This window comes from Nuphar pumila, chromosome 13 (assembly GCF_984573655.1).
Source record: "Nuphar pumila chromosome 13, dmNupPumi1.hap1.1, whole genome shotgun sequence".
NCBI classification, from domain to species: domain Eukaryota; kingdom Viridiplantae; phylum Streptophyta; class Magnoliopsida; order Nymphaeales; family Nymphaeaceae; genus Nuphar; species Nuphar pumila.
This window is the reverse complement of record NC_143261.1, coordinates 13,862,427-13,881,378: the sequence shown is the minus strand read 5'-3', so window position 1 is coordinate 13,881,378 and position 18,952 is coordinate 13,862,427. Positions and strand designations below refer to the sequence as shown.

The following is an 18,952-nucleotide window of genomic DNA, read 5'->3' as shown; positions in this document are numbered from 1 at the left end:
CTTGCAACACCTTCCAACCAAGAAGAAGGTGAAGGTCTTAATATCGTTTCAAGACCGGGAAATAATTTGAGAACCTACAAACCTCCCCACTTCAAAAATCAAAATCAAGAAGCAAGGAAAAATAGTGGGCAGGGCGGAAAAAAAGATTATAGCAAAGTTGTATACCACTTTTGTAAAGAACTGGGGTACATCAAACCAGTTTATACAAAATGGAAAAAGTTACTTGCCATGGCTACCACATCGCAACCCCAAAAGGAAGAAAATTAATCTTCTTTAAATAGAGCTCTTTCTTTGCATCAAATTGTGGAAGCACTTCAACTGCTTCTCAAGGGGGCAATTTTCGAAGCCGCCATGTCAACTTTCTCTCATCCCGGTAAGACTTCTTGGCTTTTAGATTCGGGTGCCTCCTTTTATATGTCTCCAAGTATTTGTTCCTTTGTCGAGTATTCAAAAAAATCATCTCCATCCTTTGTTTCAACCACGGATGAAACTTCTCTTGAAATCAAAGGAATTGGAAATTTTGAAAAAAAAGGTTTTTTTTATCCCAAGAATTAGATTTATACCAAAATTAAACTTAAATTTGTTTTCTATCTCTCAACTCTCAGACCATGGATGTGATATAAAATTTTCACCTGATAGATGTTGGATACAGGATCGTCAGTCCGGGAGGTTGATTGGGAAAGGCTTTAGGAAATGAGATCTATACTATGTCGACTTCCTTCAAATTCCAAAAAAAATGTTTTTTAATGTTAGCCAACATAAAGATATTAATGTATGGCATAAAAGGCTTGGACACCCCAATATTATTAAAATTTCTTATTTACCTTTTATTAAACATCTTTATAAAAGTGATTTCACTTCTAATGATTGTACTCTTGGAAAAATGAGTAGTTTATCTTTTAATCAAAGATCTATCTTTACAACAAGACCATTTGAAATTGTCCATTCGGATGTATGAGGACCGACACCTGTTTTATCAAAAGGGGGGGTTTCATATTATGTGGTTTTTGTTAACGATTACACTAGATATTGTTGGATATTTTTTCTTAAGCACAAACATGAGGTTTTTACGACATTTAAAACATATCATATGATGATCAAAAACCAATTTAATGGTGACTTAAAAATTCTTATAACTGACTCTGGAGGAAAATACCTATCAAATGAATTCAACAGATATCTTGAGAGTTATGGTATTCTCCATCAAAAATCTTGTCTGAAAACACCTCAACAAAATGGATTAGCCGAAAGAAAACAGACATATCATTGAAACTACTCAAACCCTTCTCATTTCACATAACATACCAAAAAAATTTATGGGCCGAGACAGCTCTCACATCTGTCTATCTCATAAATCGGCTTCCATTCAAAAATTTAAACAAAATTTTGCCTTTTGAAATGTTGTACACAAAAGAACCTGATTATAATAGGTTAAGAAGTTTTGGATGCAAATGTTTTGTTCTTACGGACAAGAATGACAAGTTTTCCCCAAAAGCTATCACATGTGCTTTTCTTGGTTACTCCGAAACTCAAAAGGGGTTTTGATGTTATGATATTAAAAATGACAAATTATATGTGTCCAGAAATGTGAGTTTTCTGGAAAATGTTAGTGGTTTTGAAAAATGTGAACCTCATGAAGAAAATATGGATTATTCTTTTTTATTTGAGTTATTATCTAGAAATGATGATGCTAGTGATGATGAATTCCCACGTAATGTAGTGATAATGAAGTTGAGGAAAATAACTCTTTACTATACCCATCTACCTATCAACCTATTGATGAAGAAACATCTAGAGATCCTATCACATATTCCCATAGAGATAAAAATAATTTTAAAAGTGCAATAGAAAAATATAACGGATCTAGTGGAACTACCTCTTCAAATGAGGAAAATCCACAAAGAACTGAGAGAAATAGAAAAGTTCTTTCTAGGTTAATTTCTTATGATTCATTAACACCTAAACATAGAGTTTATCTTAGTGTCATTCACTCATACGTAGAACCCAAGAACTTTGAAGAAGCCAAAAAAAAGTATTGAATGAATAGAAGCTATGGAGAATGAACTTAGAGCCCTTAAAAAAGCGAATACCTGGGAATTTCAAGACCTTCCTAAGGGTAAGAAAACCATAAGGTGTAGATGGGTGTTTAAGGTCAACACCAAGAGCGATGGATCTCTAGAAAGATATAAAGCTCGTCTAGTAGCCAAAAGATATAGTCAAAAATACGGGATTGACTATGAAGAAACATTTGCTCATATTGAACGGATAGTTATTGTCAGATGCCTTATTACCATCGCTTCTATTAAAAAATGGAACATCTACCAAATGGATGTCAAAAATGCCTTTTTAAATGGCGATCTTAATAAAGAAGTGCATATGGATGCTCCTCCAGGAATGGAGACTCCTAAAGAAAAAGTACTTCATCTCTAGAAAACACTTTATGGACTAAAACAAGCCTCCAAGGCTTGGTATGGCAGATTTAACTCTGTAATGTTGAAAAATGGTTTCTCCTCATGTTTTACTAACACCGCTTTATTTGTCAGAAAATCCAATGCAGGAATAGTAATATTGCTTTTATATGTCGATGATATGCTAATAATTGGAAGCGATTCTAAAGGAATTAAGAGCATAAAATCTATTTTAAAAGATAAATTTAAAATGTCTGACTTAGGATTTTTGACCTACTTTCTAGGAATTGAAGTTGCATATTCACATAGAGGCTATTTTTTATCTCAAACTAAACTTACTTCTGAGATTCTTGACAAGTCAGGTATTATAGATGATAAAATTTGTGAAACTCCTGCTATAATAGAAACCAAAATAAAAATTGATGATGGAATTTTTCTCAAAGACTCCACTCTTTACAGACAGCTTGTAGGCTCCTTGATGTATCTAAGTATTACTAGACCAGATATTTCACATGCAGTTCATATTGTCAGTCAATTTCGACATGCACCAACATTCGTTCATATGAGTGCAATTTTGCGAATTATCAGATATATAAAAGGATCGTTGAATAAGGGAGTAGTTTTATCCTCTTCTTTTGAATTAAATTTAATAGCTTATACTGACTCTGATTGGGGAGGTGATCCAAATAACCGTCACTCCACTAGCTTTTGTGTGTTTTTAGGAGACTCACTAATCTCATAGAGATGAAAGAAACAATAAAAGGTATTGGTATCCTCTACCGAAGCTGAATACCGAGCCATGGCGACTACTACCATGGAGATTGTATGGATTCATCAGCTACTAGAAGATATGGGGATTAATGTAGAAATGCCCACTAAGCTAATGCTGTGATAATAAGAGTGTAATTTATATTACCAAAAACCACACATTTCATGAGCGGACCAAACACATCGAGATGGACTGCCACTATGTTAGAGAAGCATATCTGTAAGGGGTCATAGATCTTCCATATGTAACTTCAAAATATCAAGTGGCAGATTTCTTCACCAAATCGTTGTGCTCTCCGCGATTCAACTTCCTTCTTGGCAAACTTTCAGCCATTATGCCCTAAGTTTGAGGAGGGTGTTAAATTATAATTCATAAGACAATGTATTTTCTATATTATATATATATATATATATATTCTTTCTTGTATTAGTTATAGGGGTATTTTAGTCATTTTATATTTTATGCATATTCATGTTTTTTAATATGATTATAATAATTTTTAATTTTTCTTATTTTGTAATTTTTTCATTATTATTTTTGTTCTCTTTTTATATAATATTTATGTACACAAACAATAACTGACTGTGTTCTGAAATTAGAGACGTTGGGTTGATTCCCAACAGCTCTAATAAGAGCTGTTGGGAATAGCCCAACGACTCTTTACCTTTAAGTGATTGTAAGCTTTATAAATAAGGGCTATCTGAGCCCATTGTAATGTGTAATTGAGAAACGAGTTTTGTCTCCTCACATTTATTAAAACAATGCATTTACTACACTTCTTTTCTTTTGTGGTGTAAAGCATTTGAATGTTATTTTATGCTATCATTTGAAATATCAAGTTATTTGAAAACTTGATTGTTTGCAAGGTCTTTTTACACATTTATCAATTAGATGTTAAGAATGCATTCCTTAACAACGACCTTAGTGATAAAGTGTATATGGATCCTTCTCTCGGGCTTGATATTGAGAAAAGTAAAGTCCTAAAACTTAAGAAAGCATTATATGGTCTTAAACAGACTCCCAAGACCTGGTATGATCACTTTAGCAAGGTAATGATTGGCATTGGATTTGTTTTTGCTATACGGATACTAAACTTTTTGTGAAGAATGCAGTGATAGTTATAATTATTTTAGTATTGTATGTTGATGTTATGATTATCACTGGAACTAGCCCAACTAGAAGTTAGGCCTCCCTTCTCTCTTTTGTTGCCTATATATATGGGACATCTCCTATATATTTTATATGTTTTTCTTAAGCATTTGGCACACTAATAATATTCATATTTTTTACATTGTGCTCTTGTGTGAGTGCCCTTTGTGGCCTATGTGCAATTGCCCTTAGTGGCTCTTGTAACTTTCAGACCCTCTTTTGTATTTGCCTTTTTAAGGCATTTTGTATTCTTTTATGCTCTTTGATTCCATTACAGTCCTTGGACCAAATAGGATCTTATAGAGTGTTTGAAGACCATTTGGCAGGATATAAAGGCAAGTTAGGAATCCAGGGCAGAAGATATATCATATTTTAAATCAATATCATTGCATGAGGGGTTATCAAATTGTACTCAAGGTGCTAGCAAATTGGTTGAAGTACCTAAGGATTACATTCAATTGGATTAAGACGCAAAAATGCAAACTGCATGAGGCCCTTCACTCCGTCCATGAAAAGAAAGTACCATGTCTACAAGGTAAGATTTCCCATCAGCTTACCTTGAACTAATGTCATTTAAAATGAGAATGATTGGATGGGTTTAAGAGTTGATTTCATCCACTGCATTTCAAATAAATATAATCATGCAATGAGTTCCTCTCAAGCAGTTAAGGGTGTTGAGCAAGGCACTCTCTTTCATCAAATGTTGAAAAAACTTTTACCATATCGTACGATACGATATCAGACCATAGAACGATTATACAGTATAGAATGCGATATCCAAATAAGAATAGCACACAAATGATCATCTGGTCATATCTGTATTGTGTATGTCTGTGTCATATGATACGTCCTGTACCATACAAGTCGACTCTCGACAAAAAATGTATGCTTTCAGAAAGCTTTTTAGCTTGTCCAACCTTTTTTGAGTAGGCTTTTCAGCACAAAAGCGGTCATTTTAACAATTTAATCCCATTTTCACTTCCCAAACTGAAAAACACTTCTCCACTATTGCCAAAATTGCTAAACCCATCCAATCATTCTCATTTTGAATCTCAACTACTAAACTATTGTTTGTAAACACTTTTTTAAATTTTAGAATTATTTGAGAATTTTCTGATGTTATCCACCACTTTTTTTATCTCTCTTTTATAGTGAATTTTGAATCTCGACTACTAAACTATTGTTTTTAAACTTCGATAACAAAGAATTTTCTTTTTATATCTCTTTCATGATATATTTGAATTTCAACTATTAAACTAATGTTTTTAAACTTAGATAACAAAGAAAGTCATTTTACACTAAAACAGTTTATTATCAAGATAAACAACTTAAAGTGCTAAGTTCAATTTCCCAAAAAAAAACTATAAATTGACACTAATATCAACCAAAAAATGTTCATAACGAAAACACTGATCACTAAAACCAAGAATGCTCAAAGTATGTATCATAGGGATACAAAACAAGTGGCCAAAGAAGAAAAAAGAAAACTAGGAGAAAATGCTGGTTGGAAGGAACTAGTACTTCAAAGAGAATTAAAATAAGAAACAAATTTAAATGCTTTGACTGATGAAAAACATACCAAAGCCATACGCTTCTTGGCTTCCAAATACTCCCTCAAATATCTTGTCAACTGCAAACACCATAAAAAAAAAAGTCTATCAAACATTTGTTTAAGGCAAAAAAGGAGAACTTAAGAGTCAATGTGATATACAAATGAAAAGAAGCAAATAAGTTACCAAGCTACTGTGGAAGTGCTTTTGCAACTGCTTTTTTCGATTGTGTTGATGTTCAAGTAGGGCCTTGAGACAAAAGGATAAAGAAGGGTCTTTAATTGAAAGAATTTTTAATGACTGCAAAGTCAACTATAAATAATTCAAAGGTAAACAAAAGCAAAGAGAAAGTTCACATACTCTTAAGCATTGACCTAAAACCATAGATGTGTTGTTGATGAAACCACTTTCTAACAATCTCTTTCCCTGTAGATGGCTCAGCAAAGTTAATGCACCAATTTTTTAAATCTATTAAACCCATAAATGTTGCATTAAACAATATATATAAGCCTCATCCTTAAACCAATTCTCATGCATCTTTGTGAGAAATACAAGGATCTTTTCTTTTTCTTTTTAACCCTTATGGTTGTCATGTTATCCAAATGCTAAAACATGATTGAAAATTATGATGGGCAAGACAATGTTAAATCAACCTAGCTAAGGTTTCAGCAAAGGCAAACTTAGTTTTTTACTCATAACCTAAATAAACAAAGTCAAAGTTCATCATCCTTAGCTTGACCAAGCTCTAATCAATTTCTGCATGTCACATGAGGAAGCACATTCATTCACCATGTCATCTGCATGCAACAAAACAGGAAGCACAAACGATCCAAGCATACAAATAAAGTGACATATCAAGCTACAAAATGAATCCAAAATAGTAGATGACTTGGCAAAAGCTATTAAACCAAACAAGGCCTACATTAATCCATGAATGATGCATCCACAAAGGAGAATCTTATAATCCACATCACCATGAGAAAACAGGAGGTTCTTCATCCATGAAGAGAAAAAACACAAGTTTGCCTTCTGAATGACAAGATTGAAGGTGGCATCATAGACAATGCCTTGTCGAATATGTTGTTAATATATATATATAGAGAGAGAGAGAGAGAGACACACACACACACAACATTGTATGTATATGTCTCTCCTATCTATTTTGTAATATGTATGTATATATGAATTTCATTTGTCTTAATGTTTGTATGCCCACCAGGGGCATTTTAAACTTTTTACACCCTTTTAATTAGAACTGTCCACTAGGGACAGTTTTGTCTTTTTGTATATTTTTTCTGTTTTTTTTTATTCATTGACCGAGTGCTATGGGAGCATCCCTAACGGTCATAAATATGATGGTTGGGGAGCTCCCAACGACTATCAGGGCTCCTTTTTGGTCCCCACATTGTATAAATAGGGGTTGTTAGCCCCCCTTTAAAACTAAGGTCTTCCTTAGTGTTTTCAATATACTATTTTTATTATGTTCTTGCTCTTTTGTGAGTGTCAGTTGTGCTTAGCCCTTTCTGGCTTCTTGTTTGTGTGTTTGTGCGCGCATTGTAGCCCTTTATAACATTTCTCTTATGCACTTGAGTTTCATTATATGGTATCAAAGCCCCTAGGTGTTTGATACTCTTGGGTCTCAACTTATTGTGTCGTGAGTGCTTGTATAGCACATATTATTCTTCTCTATCTCTTTCTTTTCTTCTGTCATGGCCAACAATGCAAAGATCGATCTCTCATTCAAATTGAATGGGTTCAACTATAGAATGTGGGCAGCTGATATGAAAAACAACCTCAAAGGAAATAAATTTTGAGAATATGTATGTGGCACGGTTCCCGAGCCACAATTGAAGCTCAAAGGGGGATCTAGAAAAAGCCTTGGGTGATAAAGAAAAGGCAAAAGCTATGTCACATGGGTGCGGGGGTGCGGCACTTTCAAAAAACCCGAGTGCGGGGGTGCGGCAAAAATATAAAAAATTATATGTATATATATATAAAGTCCAAAAGTTGGACATAAATAACCCTGGGTGCATTGACTACACCCAAGGTCAGGTTGACCGCATTGGGTGCGGGTGCGACACGGGTGTGGCACCTAGTTGGAGAATCCATGTGACATAGGGCAAAAAAAAAATCTTGGGAAAATTTTTTTTAAATCCGAAAATTGGACCAAAATGACCTTGGGTGTGGTGATTGCACCCAAAGTCGGGTTGACCGCACTCACGTTGCGTCGACGCGGGTGCGGCACCTTGCCAGCCGAATCCCTGTGACATAGGGCAAAAGTTATTCAAGATTATCAATCCAAAATGGAACATTGGGAGAGTGGACATGCCAAGATATTAGCATGGTTCGTGAGCAATGTATAGCTCAATTTGTGTTAATCTCGCAAAGTTTAGAAAAGCGAATGAAGCATGGATCTTTATGAAAGGTATGTATACTCAAAGAGACCTTGGTAGACATTATTTTTTGCAAGAAAAAATGAGAAATACTAAGCAAGGTGACATGAGTATTAGAGACTATTATAGTACTTTGTCTCATTTATGGGATGATCTTACTCTTCTAGAACATGAATGGGAAGATGAGGCAACGGCAAATGGAGAAAGAAAGATTCTTCCAATTTTTACATGGCCTCTGGCCCGAATTTAAACAATTAAGAGGATTATTACTTCATAGGACTTCTCCTCCTTCTCTTAATGAAACTCTTGTTGAGCTTTGTCAAGAAGAAACTCGCTTTGCTTTCTTTCCTTCATTTCCCTTTCTGCCACGATCACAATATGACAAGTATATTTTAACTGTTTGGCATGATAGAGAAAGAAGACAAGGAGATAAAGTAACAGTAGATACTGAGAATTCCTTCTAATGACAGGAATGACCTTTTAAAATCATGCACATTAGGTTTTGTATCACACAACATGAAATTACAATCAATGCAGCAATGTGATAATAGATAATAACAAGGATTACAAAATTTTAAAAATATTCATGCCCATTACTCACAGATTCATTGCATAAGCAATTAATATAATCAAGCCATCATGACCTCTAACTAAAGAATTGCTGCTAATAACTGTGAAATCCGTGAAACAAACAGTCATTTACGAAGCAACTCTATGCAAATAGTTTATTTTGTAAAGTAAACAACATCGTTGAGGCTACCAACTTGCACCTCAATCCATGCCAAGAGACAAACAAGGACCTCCATGACTAAATTGATCAATTAATGGGCTCTCTATCATTTTGAAGTAATTCCAGCCTCGAAAACCTTTAAACCAGCCATACATATGCACAACCATGCAAATATGCATATTATATATGCATAATGGTGCATACATACATGCACATATAATGCGTATGCATGTACCCATATTATGTGTGTACATATGCATATATTTATCTATGTATTTATGTACATACATATGCATGTACCAACATCAAAATACATTTATAATCAAGAAATCAAATTCAGTGTGGACATGAAGGAGAGTCTATTTATATCATGAGTCAAGTCAAGTATAGCACAATTTTCACTACAAGTAGATACCAAAAATGAGGAGGCAAATTCAAACCTGATTTCCTGTCCTTCGTTCTTTTTCAGCACCAGCTAGATCAATAACAGTTAGCACTGCAACTTTGGTAGTATCATTTTCGATACCCATTTCTAAACCTTTACGAATATTAGTAATACACTGTGACCGGCTGCAATCAAATAAAATCAAAACAAAATCTTAACCATCAAAATGCAAAAGGAACATCTCATAAATAAACTTGAAACATGGCTAGCATTAATAGTAGTACAAGTCCAAGCTATGTTAATAACCCATTATTCATAACAGGTGCCAAGAACGTGTATAAATGTATAAAAACAATTATTGAGGTAAAATAAAATAGTAATACAATAACTTGATAAACCAAAACAATATTGAATAACTAACTCAGATCAAAGAACAAATATTGTTTTAAAACTTCCATTACCACTATATGAGTCAAGCAAAATCACTTTTCCAAGAGGGTCCTTAACAAAAGGATTCCCGAGAAAGTAAAGACTAGAACAAAAGCTCATGTGGATCACTATATATGTTCAGATTGAGATATAATGTTTAAAACCTGACAACAATTTCATGTAGATGGTGATCAAAATTAGGATTATGCAGAGTGTTTTATTGATATACCCACAAAAACTATGGGAAGCACTTGACTCAAGGATATCAAAGGCAAGTTCAAGATGGTGCCGACATTTCATGCCATCTTGAGGGAGTGTCAAGGAATTTTTTTTCTTTGAGTTCCTCCAGCTACTTCTTCTCTATTTCTTATTTTCATTTTTAATATGTCACATGGGTACAAGGTATGACCATAGCAACAAATATCGGTATTTTAAAATATATATATATATATATATATATATATATATATATTCCTTTACCTTTAAAATGTTAATTACCACCATAAAATTATTTTCTTAATATTTTAAATTTTTCATTGCCAAAAAAGAATTTTTTCAATATTTTGCAAGAAAATAAAAAATACCAATATCTCAAGAGAAAAAGGACTGGTCCATTTTTCCCCATTGTCTGCCTTTTTCACACAATAAAAAGGTAGATGGAGACTAAATCAACACTCAAAAGGTGAAAAATGCAAAAAAAAAAATCATACATGTTATACTGTATTTAATTGCAGACAAGGGCACAAAGAAAAAAGTACGCAAGAACTATATTGCGACAACGAAAAAACAACAAATAGGCAAAAAAGTAATGGAAGCATTGGCTATATTGCACATACAATAAATAATACATGAACCATGATATTAACAATAAAGCCAACTATAATTCATTAGCATAACACAATAACAACTATTAAGCCAGATTAATTTAAACACATACAAAAAGATTAAAAAAAAGGTTCAAGATCAAACCCATTAGCAGTCAAAGGGTGCGGATATCTCGTAGCCTTCAATATGCCAAAAGATCATTACATATTGTAAAATATTCTGCGACTTTCAGAACACTAGCAATAAATTCAGGGTTTCCAAATTTAGATAATGGGAGCAAGGCCAAACATGAATTTTACAATATTCACAAAAATATGCAAATGGAGAATGGGCAAGTTTTGGAACAGTCTGGTTTTATAACAAAATCTTCAAGGGATTCCTTACAATGTTAAAAAATGGACCCCGAAAAATGTCACCCAAAAGACTCTCTCCATGTAAAATTGGCTATACATGTGTTTGTGCAAGAGAGAGAGAGAGAGAGTTTGTACTAAATTTATCTTTTTTAGAAAAATATTATGGCTACAACTTATCATTTTTCTTTATCTGATTAGTTAGATTTTTAACATTTCTTACTAACCATTTCCATTTTTCATTATTTTAATTATGTAAGTTTTTCTAAAGTTTATGATTTTCCCTCAAGGTGAATCATGTTTGGTTCTTTAGAATGCCTTTCACAATGTTGTTCGGAACCTATTGTAAGGATTAAACTGAAGTATGTTACGAACTTACGAGAAACAGAATTTTCTATCATGCCATTTAAGAACTTTCCAAATTCAAGCAACATGCCTGGACTGGTTGTTTGCATTTGTCATTGCAGTAGTGCGCCTTAACATTCCACGGGCTATTAGAGACTCAGCGTGTGTGATATTTTCCACTTTGGCCTGCACGCCAGCACTTGTTCAGAAAGTAAAAAATGAAATTTTGAAACCACACAGTATATTGATAATATAAGAAACAAAGAACATAAGATCAAATGTTACCTCATGAAGACCTTTGATGGTAGAAGACTGCTGGAGGGGCAATTCAATTCCATCTTGAAATAGATCAAATGTCCTTTCGCCCCTTCCAAGTTCGGAGTAGATTTCAAACATGGATATATAGTAAACGCTGCAATATTCATACATAATGACAACAATGTTGTAAAAAGCACTTTTTAAATTTATCAAAAGGATCTAATGTATAGATTTACCATGTTGTATCATATCATACTGTAAGTTGGTAAGATACTCAAAATCTGGTCTCTTCAGTAAGCTATAGCTACTGAGTCAAGTCAGTATGATATGGATTAATAAATAAAAAAAGAAAAGTGAATTTATTTTTATAAAATAAAACATAGATAAGAAAAATATAAATACAACAACAACGCCTTCATCCCAAACAATTGGGGTCGGCGAAGAAAAATATAAATAATAGACTAAAAATAAAAATAAATAACCATATAGAAAAAATTATGATACAAAATGAATATGAGCACATACATAATCTGTGTGTATGTTGTAATAAAAACTGCTTAAATCACATTATGAATAGAGAAGCAAAGTTCAACACAACATAAAAACTACAACTAATCTTAGAAAATAAAGGATCAACCATCAAATATTAACATCAACAGTATAAAATATAATAAATTGTGGTGACTATTAAGCGCATAGGTTAACAAACAAGAAAAAAAATGTTTCTTTATTTCTAATATCGATAATTTTCACCAATTTCATCAAAAGCAAAATAAAGGTCTATTTGTACAAAGATAAAATAAAAATGTTTCCCAAAAAAATTGGTTTTGAAACACCCTAAAAGAGTCGTAATTTGTGATATGCCCAATATTATAGGATAAGTAAAATACACCCTCTATACCATAGTTACCTGTACTGTTCAAGGCAATTTCTCTCCAAGGGTTTTTTTCAGAGTTTTTTTTTCAATAAGTGGTTTTTCTAAAGAACGTTTGAAGAAAATCCTGAGAGTTTAACATTTTGGAAAAAAAATATAAGAAAATAAAAAGTCTTTCAATGTTTTTCCTGCAAAAATATAAGAAACAAGATTTCGAAGATTTTAAAATGTAAAGGAAACAAAAAATAATAAAAAGTTAAAAAGTCTTACAATGTAAAATTTTTCCAAAAAATATTGTAAAGATATTGTGATATTACCATGACATTTTGAATTCTACCCATATTTTGAAAATATTGTGATATATTGTTGATAATTCCAGCTTACCTAAATCATTGATATTATCATGCTATTTTCAAATATTGACAATATTGGTGGCAATGCTTTATACAATATATGGAGTATTTTTGTAACTTGCAAACCTATGATACTTCAATTTATCGCATAGTAAATACTGTTAATAATCTCAGCTTACCTAACTCACTGATATTATCACAAGATTTTCAGAATATCAACAATATCAGTGACTATGTTGTCCACGATATAGGGAGCATTTTTGTAACTTGCAAACCTATGATACTACAATTTATCACATAATACATGATTTTTCCAAACCAAAAACTACAGATAAGATCATCAAAACATATGCCAATATTAAAGGTAATGGTGAATGTTTTATTGTAGGAAGTGGACAAAAAAGAAATAGATCAATATGCAGCAATAAATAACAATTAGATATGCAAAAAAAAGTTATATATATATATATATGGGAGTGAATGTGGGCAATATATCACAATGTTGATGTCCACCTTGGTCAGCAATCATTTACAAAGCAAAAATGAGAGATACACATTCATCCTTGAACGCACAAAGAGAATTCTTGCTCGCTCTTAACCATTTCTATATTAGCAAACTAATTGTCAAATGGTGAAAAGAAACAGAAATCATGAATGGAGTTCAGTTCTACTTCTAAGTGATAACTGCTGAAACATTAAACCAGAGGTCCTCAAACCAAACATCTAGTAAAATTCATTGGTTGGGAACTGAGAGCGAAATACATATATACTATTCGCTAAAAGAAAGTAAGGCCGTCCGTCCCATCAAATAGTTAGTTAATTAGGTACCTATTATATAATTATGAGAAGCAACAAAGGAATTAGGATAATTCTTTCACTACCCTACTTGTTGAAACATTAAAACATAAATCCTCAATCAAAAGATATCAAACCAAGACAGAAACTAAAATTCTTCATTCGAAAACTAAAAATTTTCAATCATAACTGAAGTTTGAAAGATAGAATGTTAAGCAAGTGGAAGCAAGATTCACTTTACCTCGGATGCCTAAAAAGCTCCCTAAGAGCGAGAGGAACCAGGCCAGGCTTATCCGGATCCCCAAAGACTGTGTGCGTCTTGCCCGACCCCGTCGGCCCCATTGCGACCAGAAGCCGACTACTTCCTCCAAGGAAGTCCATAACCAGAGGTTGCATCACCTTTTCGTAGACTTCAACCTTCAATTAACCGAAAATACGGGAATTAAAAAAGAAGATAGCAAAGAACATTAGATTTTCATCTGGCCAGTACGATCGAATAAAGAAACAGTGATCATTTAAACAATTTAGCGATCGATCTGGAAATGCATAAGAGATATGCCTGAGAAGATTGAGATGAGAAAACATGACTGAAGCCGTCGAAGATCTCGTTCTTGATCCTCTTAGGATCCTTAACCAAGGACGGAGCCGTGAGAGTGACCGATCTCGAATCATTGGCAACCAAGCACGCGCGCTCCACCTCCACCTTTGCTCCTGGCTTGGCCAGGGCACCGTCTTTCTTGATCTTCGTCTCCTTCAGCGGCCGAATGCGGAGGAAAACACGGAGAGTTTCAGCCTCCGCGGCAGATTCGGCAGCAGGCTTCTTCTGGAGAGGCTTCTTCTTGTCAGCGGCGGGGTTCTCGGGGTTGGGATGGATCGCGCGAAGGGCAGGTCGAGCGGTAGAAGAGGAGGGAGCAAGGGTTTCGGGGGGTCTGGAAGCGGGAGTCTTGGCCTTGCGAGGAGGATTTCGTCTCACCGTCGTCGGAGGGCTCACGAACTCCATCATAACGAACGAATGCACCCGCCCGTCTGTGTGTGAGGAGGAGAAGCTTCGTCTCTCTCTCTCTCTCTCTCTCTCTCTCTCTCTCTCTCTCTCGGGTTCTCCGATTTTGAATGGGAAGAATGGGCGCGGATTTTTGGGCGTTCAGGAATCTCTTTCACATGGATTGACGCGGTCTGAGGTATACACCGCGTGGACGGTGATGGGATCAGGAGCGGCACATTGCATTTGTGCAATGTGATTGCACCTGATCCTGCCTTGGGCATGCGAACAAAATATACTTTGAAAGGCTGGTCGATGATAAAATAAGAGCTCTTGTTAGTCTTTAAGGGTTTGTTTGATGCCGCCTCTTGCGAGTTGCGAGATGAAAAAGTGTTTGGAACACATTTTCTAACAAACGTTCGACGTGAACGGATCTAACGAACGTTGGACTTTCGAACACAATGTACTGTCCAAACAAATATTGGAATTGGTATAATTGTTACATAACAGACAGAACGTGTGTTATGTCTGTTTTGTTCGTTCATTTCGCCCAATCATGGACAAGCCCTAAAGCTTATATAAACTCACGTGTCACTTGAGTCTTTTGGATCTCAAATATAAGGGTGATCCTAGATATTTGACATGAATGTTCCGTGAATATATACTCTGGTTTTTTAGTAGAACTAATATCTAGATTGATAAAGAAAAAGTGTTTTTATGAACTTGCATCATGTGAAAATCTCATGCTAGTTAATTTTCTTTAGAACTTGAATCATGATTTGATTTCTATTAGACTAACCAAAGTTGAGAATAAGGTGGAAGGGTTGTTTACATTGCAGAATATACAATTAGAAGTATTTGTGTGTGCAAGTTGAATATTAAACCCCAGAGATTAAAATTGGATAAAACTAAAATTATTGTTAAATCGTGTAAACATGATTCGGTTATATGATTGTTTGTGTGTCAGACATAGTCACACTATTTAAAGCATAACTCTTATTATACTTTATAAAAAATAATGTATGGTAGCTTGTTGGAAAGCTTACATCTGTGGCTACAGCTTATATGTTTAGCATATTTTTTTATTCTTTTGTTTTGACTATCAAAATTGGTTTGGAACAAAGAAAATAGTCATTTGGGTGACTGTTAGGATTGTAACAGTCTGACTCTTTGTATAGTTTGTATCAGAGTCATCTGAATTCCGATTAGAGTGATTTTTACTTTTATGATTTGGTAATTAAATTTTTTACAACTTTAATGTTTGACAAAATTACTGAATCGATCGTAAGTATGGTTAAAAGTGTCTTGGAATGGACAAAACAGTCTCACGAGTGATTGTTCAAGACTTTATTTGTTCATCATCTTGCTCGGGTTGTATCAGAGTCATACGATGTTCGATTTGAGTGATTTCATTTTTTATGATTTTAAAACTAAATTTTCTACAACTTTCGTGTGTAGGTCATTGACTGAATTTATAGGAAACAATCTTGTTCTTGACTGTCTCTACTGGATAGGTCCAACAAACCCACCTGTGAACACCGATCACTAGATCTGGTGTCTGGTTCGTATCTTGACCATTAGTTGTCAGATTTTCTTGTTTTCAGAATCGTTAGAAAGGATAATCTATCATGTATAGAATTCTCTTTGGCATTGCCCCTCAATTTGGAGCACAATAGAGTCCAAACAACCCTAAACTAAAATTTGACAATCTACTTATGCGCATCAAGATCCATTTGGATCTTGGATGCCCTCTTGCTGGATCCACATCATTTTGGTATCAGAGTGTATGCATATATGTATATGTATGTGTATGGTCATTAGTTGGTCTCGTATAGTTATTTCTTTTATTTCATTTTTTAAAGAACAAAAAAAAATATCAAGTGTTCATAGTTTATGTCTAGTTTAGGTTTTGTCACTTCCGCATAGTATACGTGGCATGAAATCATTGGAAGAGGAGCCTCTTTGCGAAGAGGATGATCCAACATTGGATATTTTTGTGAAAGAACTCCTAGAAGAGCCTTTTCGTGAAATCATTGGAGATCCAATATTCGACAAGGTCAATAAGCAGGATAAAGAGGATCCATCACTTGAAACTTAGGATGTTGCTATGCGAGAGATTGTTGATGAACCTATCATCAATGAGGTGTTCAAAGAAATGACCCAAATTTCTTTATTTTGTGAAATAGAATAACGAGAAGAACTTTCTCGTGTCATTTTTGACAACCTAATATTCATGCAGGATCACAAGGAGTGTTTATCCATGTGCGAGGATAAACTAATCTATGATAATCTGTTCTTCGAAGAATCCAATGAGTACATCGAAGAACCATTCATATCAGGATATGGGAATTTCAACAATAATCTCACGCATGTCGTTATTGAACCCATCTTCGAGGAAGATTTGAAAATTAGAAAGCCCAATCTTAATAATGAAAATTCTATCAAGACATGTGCCATCAAGCAAACATGAATTAAAATTTCTAAAGTTGAGTCATTAGAAAATCATCACAGTCCTAAATGCAAGTTGAACACTTTAGGCGTTTTGAGTGCGAAAGCCCCAATTTTTTTTGGGGGCTCATCAAGAATTGCTTGAATCTTGGGAACATTCATATAATAGGTTTGAATCGTTGAATTTGTTGTTGTGCTTCATTGCCCCTAATAAAAAATTATTCACAATTGATTATCATGATCTACATATCAAATTTTATCTTTTGTATAACATGATATATCGAAACATTTTATCTGTCGATGATCTAAATTTTGTTGAAATCATTAGAGCATTCATTCAAGGCAAACTTATTAAATATCATGTCTTAGATAATTTTTGTGCTTCAAGAAAATCTTTATGAATTATATTTTAAAAAGAATGTTGACTCGTATATTTTTTATCAAACCATAAATATTTGGAAGCACAAATTTGAATATTTGCATGCATATCCAATTATTTTTGCATTATCTCATCAAAATTTAGATGCATTGATGATCAAATTTTTTTTGTAAAATTACATTGTATACATAATTATCATCATATATATATGATTTTGTCTGTATTGCATAGTTCATTTCTTATTCTTGGAATAGATTCTGGGTTGATTTTATTTTGAATTGTTGTAGGGATCATGGAGTTTTGCATAAGAAGTACAATGCTCTGAGGATGAAGCCTTTCGACCTAGGAGGGGATGATGCAAAGCACCCAGATGACTAGGGCATTGAAGATGAGTTGGATGTGAATCCAACTCTCTAGACCCGATCCGAGATATGATACCCTAGAAGATCCCAGTCTATTCAAACCTATTTAGATCCAAATGGATCTTCGGGGTAAATCCATCATTTTAGCACATCTCAATTTATGAGAATTTTGTTTTTTAACTTCTCATAAATTACCTTTTATGGCGATTCCATTTTTGCGAATATTAGAATCAATTGTGTATTTTTTCTTATTTTTCTTTTGAATTTTTTTAGGTGGTGAATCTTATGGATTTGAACAGTTCTAGTGTCCGGTAAGATTATTTTATGATACTATAGGGTGTATAGCTAACTTGTGGTTGTGCTACTGTGTGCTAAAAATTGTGTATTGTTGTTGAAGAACCAACCATATTCTCTTGAAGTCTTGTTTAAAGACCTCACCATCGAGTTGTTGTACTATACCATGTGTTGTCCTAACCCTGTATAGGTCCCTGTCAAATTGTTGTCATCTTGTTTCGCCTTTCACTTGGGTGAGGTTCTCATAGATGTGCACGTGACTACTGCGGTGAACCATAGCTTATTTAAGGATCTTGACAAACCCTCTTCAAATCCGGTTTGAAAATATATACACTCATTTTCCATTAGATCTAATATCTTGATTGATAAGGAAATAACATTTTTTTGAACTTGCATCTTATAAAAATCTTATGCTAGTTAGTTTTCTTTAGAACTTGAATAGTGATTTGATTTCTATTAGACTAACCGGAGTTTGGGATAAGGTGAAAGAGTTTGTGACATTAGAGAAAATACAATTAGAAGTGTTTGTGTGTGCAGGTTAAACAGTAAACCCCAAAGATTAAAATTGAATAAAACTAAATTTATTGTTAAATCATGTAAACACAATTCGGTTTTGTGCACATCATTCGAGGCATAACTCTTATTTTACTACATAAAAATTAGCGTATGATAGCTTTTTGGAAAGCTTACATTTGTGGCTATAACTTATATGTTTAACATATGTAATGATTAATTGGTTTTGACTATCAAAATTGGTTTGAAAACAAGAAAATAATCATTTGGGTGTCTGTGAGGATTATAATAGTCTGACTCCTTGTTTGGTTCGTATCGAAGTCATTTGAACTTTGATTAGAGTGATTTTTCTTTTTTTTGATTT

The 18,952-nt window shown here is 33.8% G+C and overlaps 1 protein-coding gene across 1 annotated transcript in view; it reads right to left on the bottom strand.

Moving 5' to 3' along the window:
- The window catches only part of LOC149817836 (kinesin-like protein KIN-6), a 42,424-nt gene extending 27,801 nt beyond the window's left edge, over nucleotides 1-14,623 (bottom strand). The window contains exons 1-8 of the mRNA XM_089986097.1: nucleotides 14,173-14,623; nucleotides 13,855-14,030; nucleotides 11,619-11,745; nucleotides 11,425-11,519; nucleotides 9,440-9,569; nucleotides 6,237-6,302; nucleotides 6,063-6,125; nucleotides 5,906-5,956 (exon numbers count right to left, since the gene is read on the bottom strand). Of these exons, the coding sequence (XP_089842223.1) occupies nucleotides 5,906-5,956; nucleotides 6,063-6,125; nucleotides 6,237-6,302; nucleotides 9,440-9,569; nucleotides 11,425-11,519; nucleotides 11,619-11,745; nucleotides 13,855-14,030; nucleotides 14,173-14,616 (1,152 nt within the window). The 5' untranslated portion in view covers nucleotides 14,617-14,623. The remainder of the gene's footprint in view (nucleotides 1-5,905; nucleotides 5,957-6,062; nucleotides 6,126-6,236; nucleotides 6,303-9,439; nucleotides 9,570-11,424; nucleotides 11,520-11,618; nucleotides 11,746-13,854; nucleotides 14,031-14,172) is intronic.
- Nucleotides 14,624-18,952: the final 4,329 nt, after the last annotated feature.